Raw genomic sequence first — 10613 nt, 5'->3', positions numbered from 1 at the left:
CTCAGCCTCAGGGCTGCAGCTAAATGTAAATAAATGTGAAATTATGAGTATCCATAATTGTTCTGATTCTTCAATTTCCAATATTCCAGTTAAAAATGAAGTTAAATACTTAGGCATGTGGATTACTAAGTGTAGAGCTACCAGTGTTAGAAAAGATTTACTAGACAACATTGATAAATGTGGCAAGACCTTAAATATTTGGCTTCAAAGAGACTTGATGTTGTTTGGTAGAACTTTATTAACAAAAACTGAATCCTTATACAGGCTGACGTTTCCTGCATATTCCTTAGCCGTCCCTCCAAATATCATAAAACAGATTAAATTTTAATTTTATTTTGAAAAACAAGCACCATTACATCAGAAAAAGTGATTTGCTAAAACATTTGAGGAAGGTGGTATCAAGGCAATCGATTTTTAAATTATGAATGGTACTTTAAAAATTAGATGGCTTCAGTCCTTTTTAAAAAACGATGATTTTATTTGGTTTGTTAAACCGTCGTTCGTATTTCAAAAAGTTGGAGCTATTGAGCTGTTATTGAAATGTGATTTTGAATTATCTAAACTTCCTACAACTCTCTAATTTCCACCAACAGGTTTTGTTACAGAGGAAGTTTATGTTTAAATAACTTCAGCCTCATAATGTTCCACTGTGGAACAACAGAGCCATTCTATGTGTAGAAGATCTATGTTTCTAGAAGATTGGTGGAATAAACAAATCTGGTCAATTACTCATTTACTGGATGGAAATGGTGATATTCTAAGTTTGGAGGAATTTAACAGGAAATATGGAGCTGATTGTTCACTAACAATTTATTAAAAAGTTTTATATAGTTTCACTAATGTCCTCATTCAGTCAGTTAAAAACTATTTACCTAATTTCTGTATTCCAAGACTCCATAAGATTCAAATTGAGCATGTGGACATTAGATATAATAAATGCAATAACAGGTTTTTGAATCAGTGAAACTCCTTCCTAAAGGTGAACATATATGACAGATTTCAGAAGAAAATAAAAGCGGGAAACCACGGATAATATAGGAAATAGCGCCCCCTTCACTTCCGGAGTGTTTTTTCTTTGGTTTGCAGACAGACTCTTCTTCTCTCCTTTTCTGTTAGGGTCTTCGGTTGTTTTGGGTTTTGATTCATTGATTCTAGTTTCATTATTATTTGTTCTTATTTCCAAATAAGGTCTGAGACTGACAGCGGTCCGTCCCTCCCTTCCTGTTTGCTGCAGAAAGGTGGACTTGACGACGCGGGCTTCGGCGAAGTGTATTACCCACAATTAATTGCTGCATGTGTAACCAGCAGAAAAATGATTAACCCATATTTTATTGTGGCGATTACAGGAGGTGCACACGCTGCGCCATCTTCCCATTCTTGATATCACTTCCACCTCTTCTTCTTCTTCTTGGCAATAAAGAGTTGTTGAACTACTGGTGTGAAGTCAGCTTTAATGTCAATCTTTAAAGTTGCTCTTGTTACAATTTCACTTTGACCCACTGACACCAACACCACCGTCGAACTAAAATACAACATAAACCTAAGTGAGACGGTGTCAATAACGACATAAAAACCGATATAAATACATATAAACATATGTTTATATGTTATTACTTTTAGTTTGCCAATATAATGTAAAGTTTATTTTTTATGTTGTTTTTTATTGTTTAATGCAGCCTCGCTGGCTGAGCCTTCCTTTCAAGGTAGAAATGAGGTTAATAAATTAATTCTTTAAACTTAAATTACCCTTTTACAGTCACTTGCTAAAGCTAAGCTTTCATATCGCATGCATCTTCTTTCTCTGGTTCCCTAGCAACATGCTGGATTCCACATCCTACTTTAACCTTTCAAAATAAGAGTCATAATAACAAAAAATATAAATAATACAAAATAAAACATGCCAACTAAAATTATGGCAGTAAAACTTGAAGAGGTTCGAAGAAAACCCCCCAGTATATTTTATTGCCGCGGTCTACGGAGCCCTCTAGGGCAGTGGTCCCCAACCGGTCCGCGGACCAATTGGTACCGGGCCGCGCAAGAAATAATGAACTACTTCCGGATCTTTTATTTTGAAAATCCTAAACCGGATTTTACCGGTTACGTCTTGCGCGTCAAAATTGAGCCAACTTGCAGCAGAATGAGTAACAAAACAAAAAAGATATAAATGGGATTTGGACCCTATGTGTACTTTTTGTAAAAATAATGAGGAAAAGCTTGTTCATCTTTTTTGGGATTGTAATTATACCAAAATATTCTGGAGAGATATGTCAATTTTTTTTCATCAAAAAAATCTCAATATTACTTTAACAGATCAGGATGTTTTGTTTGGGATGGAGAAATGTGAACTTGTCAAAACAGAATTTTTATATGTTGTCAACTTTTTTATTATTTATGGTAAATATCATATTCACACCTCCAAACATTTACAACAAAAACCTAATTTCCAGATTTTATTATCTTCTATTAATATCTATTTAGAATCCTTAAAAATCAGCTCAAATGCTAAAGCCATTAAATCATAACTGCCCTTAAAGACCTGCAACCCTCGAGCACCGATTTGATTTTGACATTGTAAAATAATTGTTCTATGTTCTGTAAAGCCCATTTATGTTGTATCTGTTTGTAATTATTATTGCTCTATGTTGTTCACATATGTTCTTTGTTTGCAATAAAAAAAAGAGTAACAAAACAACATCAGAGTACAGTGAACCCTCGCTATTTCCCGGTTCACCTTTCACGGTCTCGCTGCTTCGCGGATTTGCATCGTGCATTGTGTTCTGAATTCTGATTGGCTAAACAGTCTCTCTGCTTCTTCTCTACCTGTGTGTCAACAACGTTGCGGTTTAATATGTACACCTACGTAAAACAGCTTGCCAAATTTAACATAATCGATGGTGGCATGTCGGTTTATAAGAATCTTTTTGCCCAGAAGAAAAAAGAGCGACAACAGCTACCGATAACTATGTTCTTCTCTCTAAGAAACCCACCTGCAACTCGGGCTTTATAAAAAAAAAACCCTACAGAGCGGAGTCAGGATGCAGCGAAGAGCAGTGAAATACACGGGAGTCAATATTTGTCCTACTGTACCCAGATAGCACAGAATGATTGAAACAACATTGAATCAATGTCAGCCAGAAACATTGAATCAACGTTGAACGCTGACATTGAAACAACATTGAAAGTGGTCGGTGACTTGTATGTTGAATCAACGTTAGGGTTCCAACCATAACTGACATTATATCAATGTTGATTCAACCATCATCTGTATGTCAACTTGTATGCATATTTGTGTTGATAGTACATTGAATCAGTTATGTACCAATGTTGATTCTACATTATATCAATGTTGAGACAACCATCATCTGAACGTGGATCTGCATCCGGATTTCTGTTGATCCTACATTGAATCAATGTTGATTAAATACTCATTTGACTGTGGTTCTGCACACATATTTCCGTTGATTCTACATTGAATCAATGTTGATTCAACACTCATCTGAACGTGGATCTGCATCCGGAATTGTCTTGATTCTACATTGAATCAATGTTGCTTCGACAGTCATCTGACTGTGGTTCTGCACACATATGTCGGTTGATTCTACATTGAATAGGTTAGGAATCAACGTTGATTCAACCTTCATCTGAACGTGGTTCTGCACGCACATTTGTGTTGATTCTGCATTCAATCAATGTTTATTCAACCATCATAACCATCATCCTGAAATAAACCACATAAAAACACCATGGCATTGCTTAAATATTTTATTTAATTTCAGTCTTCTGGCCGTCCCTTTGGTTGCCTTTCAATGCCTCCCTCCCGGTCTGGTGCATAGCGAAACCATTTCTTTACTGTTTCGCTGTAATTTTGATCAGTTAGGCCTGGTTCGAATTGACGAGCAGCAACTGAAAGACACAAAAGAACATCATTACGATGGAGGGTATCTCACATAAAATTTCTTATTATCCCCTACCCTCACTTTGTTTAGATTCTGATTCACCAACAGTCTCATTTCCTACAATTAAAAGTCAAAGCCCTTTTCCAGTAGAGGAAGCTCACCTAATATGCACTCTTGCAGGATTGTGTCCTTGAATGGCTTTTTACTCTGGGAATGCCTATGTTTCTTCCCAGCCCAGTTGAACTGACTTGCCAGGGCATTTCTCATACAAGTTGTCAACATTCTTCTTATCATGTTGGCTGAATTGGTGCCTCCTACTAGAGCCAGTCGAGCAATCTACATCAGAGACAAGTACATGAAGGCATAGCATTACACAGCAGCATTATATCATGTAAATTAAAAACACAGCAGAGACATAACCTTGTTTTGATACTGTATTTATGCTTATGCACTGATATTCCACTCCATAGTGTTCATTCATGGTCATGGATATTAGCGTTATTAACCATCCTGGTCCCAATTTGGGTTAGGTCAAAATTTAAATCATCTATGTGAATAATTGCAAAATGTTTCATAAATAGCACATCTACAAGCTCTGTGACATGTTCAGAACTTGTAGATTACAATTTGTGTTCAAGTAGCTAAAGAGCTAACATTTTGCCCTTAGAAAAAGACTCACACTGACATAATCTACATTGATGCTGATCAGTCTTTCAAATGAATTACCATCTTTTGACGCACTGTCTCTTCAATCAGTAATGACTCTGCTTTACTGAAATCTTCTTCACTTTCAATTGGCAGCTGGAAGGGGAGTACAAGGTTTGCTGGTCCTTGTGTGCTACCTGGTGTAATGTTACTCTGAGCCAAATTGTTCTTAATGAATTGGACATCTCTGGATAGATCCTTCACAATCACAAGAGCTTCAGCAAGCATCGATGTCATCTTATGGATAGCGAGGTCTTCAGGAGAACATTAAAAATCTTTAAGTGCAACATCAAAATAACCTGAAAATGACACATTACAAATACATTATGTCCAATAGACTTGCCTCTCAAAAGCTGCCCATTATTGCTGGCCCTTTGTGTGGTTGCATCTGCAAAACACAAATAGTCATGCACAGAAGTTTAAAGGTTAGGTGCCAAAATGACACCGACTTTCTTTAGGTGTGAAATGTTTCCTACAGATCTTTTATAGATAAGGACATTTCTGCATCTAATCAGGAGAGAACTCTGATGAGTGGAATACACAAGATCACAATGGCAAAACGAAAATACTGTCAGGGCTTTGTGTTATGTTTGCCTTTAAAAAATAATGCATAAGTGTCAAAGCATTTAAAGAGTTGGTGTCATTGCTCACACAGATGTGAGCAATGACCACAGTTCAAATATAGACACAACCTCACACATTCAGATCACAAAATGTCTACAAATGTTGGATGACTGTCTTGATACCTTCGAAACCTTGATTAGGCGCTGAATCCAATACATCATTCTGGTCGGAGTTTGCTTTTAAGTGAATAAGAAATGCAAAAACTTAGCTAAAGTGAATTCATTAGTCAACACAGATCACTGTATATGTATATAGTAAAGTGGGTTACTCTGTGATATATCCAATGGCAGCCTATTTTGTGCACATTGTGAGAGACCAGGGCGATGGTTATACTGCCTTGAGCTGCATCCAGACAACCCTGTAGATATAGTTACATTTCGCAATAGTTTACAAGTGTAAGCACAAGATACATAATCTAAATGTTTGATCAAACTAACTAATTAGCCAGAATCACTAAGATACCCATCACTATTACTGAAAGAGTACAGTATCATACCAATACTTGTACTTTGTCGCTGTGGATTCTGCAACTTGTGGTACTGGACACAGTGGGCTGTAGCAAAACCTGGCATCTCAGCTTGAACACAAAGTAGGAAATACACAAAGCAGTGAGGTTATTACTGTAACCTTCCATATGAGAAAATGTGAGACTTACATTCAGCTGACTGCTCTATATTTAAAGCATTGCTTTGACATCACAGTCTTATGAGACTGCTTGACGACTCACCATTAAGAACTTCATCAGCTAGTGATTGTTGGTAGTTGCTAGCAACAAGATCTACTAAGAAAAATAGGAAATAATTAAGAGCTAAAACTATACACAATTAGTTTTAGCTCTAAGTGCTAAAACTATACACAATTTCAGCAAGAAACACAATTTCAATCAAATTAAAATGTCCTTTTATTGGTACACTGTTATATGTAATTCCTTTTTTGACTGTGTAGAAGTGAGCATAGTGTCAATATAAAGGAAACAATACCTGGACATCCAACATCAGGTGGTTTGGCAAAACGCTTTCTTTTTGCACTGCTACTCTGATGGTCTTCAGAATCAGAATGCATAAACTGCTGATTTGGCCTACAAAACATTATGATAATACACTATATGAATATTACAACTGTAGTTAAGATACTACACTTATTAGTCAAGGCTACCGTCTGAATACATGGACACTCTGGCCACTTTGAGCCATCCCTTTAGCAGTGGTTGTTATTTTCTAGTTGCAACGCCCTAGGGAAAGTTATCACTGTGATAAAGTTAGTAATGTACCTGGATATTCTTTTTTGGCGGATAGCTCCTTCATCATGAGATTCAATTTCAGATGTTGGACACATTGTGGTGTTATATTTTGTCTCTCGTTTTTTCGCCTCATCAAGGGTCTCTGTAAAGAGCAGAGGGTAAATGCCAATTTGCATGTCTGCAGTCCAGTGCAGAACTACCCTAACAGCTCCTTCCCAACTCCCAAAAAACAGAACAATCACACCTGTGTGAAGCGCTACTATCATACATCATCTCATTCTGGCCAATCACTATTTGCCTCCTCACATTTGTCTTCTCTGATTTTACATACACAAAACATCTCAGCTGGACCTCTGAGGTACCAGCGCATTGTTATAATTATATATATTGTTTACTTGGTTTAATGTAGCCTCCTAAACAAACTTTTGCATCTGTAATGTCATGTCCCAATAGATAAACATACTTGAAAAGAAGGAAATATTGAGCTGATTTATCTATAACATGACAGCACGACTGTGTAGAACAGCTGTGCATGTGTTGCACCAGTTACTCACCACACGTAATGAGGACTCGTACATCCGTATAGGTGATCCATTTGTCGTCTGGTTGCATTCCGTCTCGAAGGGCTTTCTTGAGTGTTATGTGTTTTGGGGGCCATAACAGCGTCTGTTCCTCAGCTTTAAACCAGCTCTCTAGAACTACTGCTGTCCCACCATTTGGGAACTGTACAACTGATCACAGTGCCTCTCTACTCATCTTCGAAGGGCTAGGGATGAAATGAGAACTACTCATGATATCTCCTTACAGGTCATCCCCATTTCACTCTTCAAAGCCAAAGTGCACTACAGACATTGTAGTTTTTGGCCAGTCAAACATGTTATTTGCACAGGTAAGAATTAGATAAATGTTATTTTTAGGTAATTTATGCCATGATATACATCTCAGTTACAGATACTGCACTTTGGCAGGGCAGCATGACTATGCTAAATGAAGTAGTGGTATTACAATGGCACCATCCATGTCTGGACAGAGAAGGCATTTGCGCTTGATAGAGGCCAGTCCAACTACCCCTATATTTTCTTTCAAGCCACTGACTTTGTATGTGCCAATGTATGATGATTCACAGGGATACATGTAATATGGCTGTTTGTGTCCGTACATTCTGACGATTGTATATGTATCCTCTTCTGATTTAATAATATTCTCTATTAATGCAAATCCATCTCCAACTTCAACACAATTGTCTCCTTTCTTTGTGGACAAAGTAAACCGATGAGTGGAGACCTTCCTGTACTGTTGTGACGAAATAAACTGTGTGGGGACTGGACCATCAATGTGGATGTTAAGCAACTTTGGATAATCTCTAGAACATGTGGGTCCAACATGTGAGGTTTCAGACAACCTTTTAACTACCTGTTGTAGTGTCTGATGTGGCTTGCGTAGAAGATGCTTAATTTGACCAAGACAATTCTCAAACGGAAATCCTGATATATTATCTAGATTGCCGAACCTCCTGTATTCTTCAGCCAAATGAGTAAGCTGGTGTATATTGTACACAATTTCATCTTTTCCATATAATTCCCCAAAGTGTTCAACAAAAGCAACCATCAACTTTTGTGCAAAGGCTAACATTTCCTCAGATATACTAGGGGACAGCAACATGTACATTCCAACGGAAAACAACATAAAATTGTCATACAGCTCACTGGGGAGTGAATCCTTCAAAACAACAGGACCCCAATATAACATGAAGGATCGGAACTCAGTAGCTTTCCACCGATCTATCTCCGACAGTCCCCTTGGTTTACGGTTAAACTCAGAAGGCGTGTAGAAACGTAGCTTTAGGAGTTTATCTGAAATGCCTGCTGCAGTTTGGGAAGGAAACTTTGTTGCTAAATGTTTCCCCTTTAACCATATATGAAGCATTTTCCTTGTAACTCCGAGACAACAGACATGCATGTAATCTGGTGGAAACATAGAAACCATCTTAACTAAACCAGATAAAGGGCTCTTTCCAATGTGATGTTCCTCATCAACCATGTCAGAGAAACTGGAGTCTGTCCTAAGTTTATGCTTTGTTTCAGGAAATGTCATTTTATTCATCCATACACCCTCCTGAAAGCATTTGTCACAACCTGAATAGCCATTGAATCCTTTGACCTGCTTAATATAAGCTCTTGCCGGCGCATCACAAATAAAGGCAGAAATTTCTACATTAAATTGCTTACCATTATAAATAATGCCATTACACAATACATTCTGAAGATCTTTGACAAACTGAGCCAGGTACTCAAAAACACTCACTGGCTTGCTTAGACCACAAAAAATGCCTACAACAAATGGGGACTTTGTGTAGTCACATGTCAGACATCCAAGTATGGGCCAAAACTGAAGTTTGGAACTTTTAAATAAAGGTAAGCCATCTATATTAAACTGGATATTAATAGTAGTCATAGTTGATGGTACACACAAACATGCCAACCGTGAAAGCACCCCTTTGACTATTCCAAAATGATAATAATCTCCCCCTTGAATTGTAGTGATGGGCACATTTCTGGGTGTTCCAAGCAATGTTCTCCCATCTTTTGGTAGGGTAGTATTAAGGAAGAAATTTATTAGGTTAGCTTAAATTTTGAAAAAAGCATGGCTCTCTTTTCCTCCTGTTAGCCCGGATCGCAAGCGGATGCCGTCACGGCTGGAAAAAACAGACGGCGAGGCTCGATGATGTCACAGAGATACAGAGTTTAATTCAATAGAAAACACCGTATGAATTTAACAAGAAAACTTCAGAGTACAAAAATACATTCTTTACCTGAGACAAAAGAATTAAAAAGAACAAAGGATCCTTTGGAGACAGCTGTTGCTTAAAAGCATAACAGGACAGTTGTCTGAATTTTATTGTTGCGCATTCCCTTTTTCTAGGGAAGGCGTTTCTCTTTGTTAATATATGCAAATAGGGCGTACCTCTGTTTTGACCAACCAAGAGCGACCTTGGAAAAAAACTTAGACCTTCCCCTGAGTTTTAATGACAAATATCAAGAGTCATTTTAGTTATTAAAGTTATAAGTTATTTTCACAAAACCTATCTTGCTCCTCTGCAGTCAGCTTCTCCAAAGATTTGACCCTTTGCTTTATCACAAACAATAATGAGATAGAAGTCTTTTTAACCTGTAAAACATAACATTCAAATCATTCTCTTTTGATTCCGATATTGTCATAGTTAGTACATTTTCAAATACATTCGATTTACTAGATTAGTACTTGTAGCTTGGGTAATATACTTTAATCTAACACACTATTACTACCAATATTAAAAGGTATATCAGAAATTAAACCTTAAGTGTTCCCAAAATTCCTAAGTTGTGATCAACTCCAGATGCAGCTCTGAGCTCCTGGGAAACCCCTGACCTCTGACCTGTGAGCCGGGGAAGATATTCTTTATGGCCTACTAATTTAAAGCCTTTCAAGAGCTTTGTGTTTTATTGCTGCTCTAAGTTACAACCCTGCCAGGAGAATGTTTATCTCTGATCGTTTAGCTTGCCTCAGTTTGTCCAAATAGGAATGTTGATCTACTTAAACACACATGGCATTAGCTTAACTATATTAAACAATCAAAAATAGCCATATTTCCTTAACAATTCCCCCTGTTGAGGTCTGAGAATTATAGGAATCAGACCTCACAAACAAATCGATTATGCCTTCTAATAGAAGAACTAAAACTACGTAATATACTAAATGAAATACCAATTCCCCCTGGTCAAATAGAACCGCCCAGCTCCACAACCCCCCCATCAGCAGCTCCCCTAAAAAGCATCTGATAGGGCGGTGGCGGTGGTGGGCCGCTGCTCCCCTTCTCAATTGAAACTGCAATAAGCCTAATAATAAGCGAGCGTATACACGGAACACAGCAGCATCCGCATGTGACTATTATGGCCACAAACGTAGCCACCGAAACCAACAATGACATAACAATCCCTTTCCATTTACCAAACATAGTAGAGAACCACCTGTCCAAGCCGCCATCAATACCTGAATGTTCATGCATAGTGTTACTCAAAATTCTCAAACCTTCCAACGCTCGAGTGACAGATCCATCAGGGGCCGTATTGTTCGGAATGAAAGTACAGCAGCTCTCTTGGAACATAAAA

At 37.7% G+C, this 10613-nt stretch overlaps 1 protein-coding gene and 1 long non-coding RNA gene across 2 annotated transcripts; both read right to left on the bottom strand.

Annotated features, from left to right (window-relative positions):
* Positions 1 to 3796: 3796 nt before the first annotated feature.
* Positions 3797 to 4833, bottom strand: LOC111610255. Its single transcript, XR_002753548.1, has 3 exons — positions 4623 to 4833; positions 4058 to 4232; positions 3797 to 3903 (listed from the first exon to the last, which is right to left on the bottom strand). It is a non-coding gene; the product is annotated as an uncharacterized LOC111610255 (long non-coding RNA).
* A 6-nt stretch (positions 4834 to 4839) lies between these two features.
* LOC111610330 lies at positions 4840 to 7503 on the bottom strand. The gene is made up of 8 exons (XM_023344027.1): positions 6496 to 7503; positions 6206 to 6303; positions 5953 to 6006; positions 5722 to 5802; positions 5494 to 5583; positions 5348 to 5401; positions 4941 to 4989; positions 4840 to 4855 (listed from the first exon to the last, which is right to left on the bottom strand). The coding sequence occupies exons 1-8, from the start codon at positions 6729 to 6731 to the stop codon at positions 4840 to 4842; spliced, it is 678 nt and encodes a 225-aa protein (XP_023199795.1). The 5' UTR covers positions 6732 to 7503.
* Between the last annotated feature and the right edge of the window lie 3110 nt (positions 7504 to 10613).

The sequence above is a fragment of the Xiphophorus maculatus genome, chromosome 12 (assembly GCF_002775205.1).
Source record: "Xiphophorus maculatus strain JP 163 A chromosome 12, X_maculatus-5.0-male, whole genome shotgun sequence".
NCBI classification, from domain to species: domain Eukaryota; kingdom Metazoa; phylum Chordata; class Actinopteri; order Cyprinodontiformes; family Poeciliidae; genus Xiphophorus; species Xiphophorus maculatus.
The sequence above is the reverse complement of the archived record's forward strand: the minus strand, read 5'-3'. Positions and strand labels throughout refer to the sequence as shown.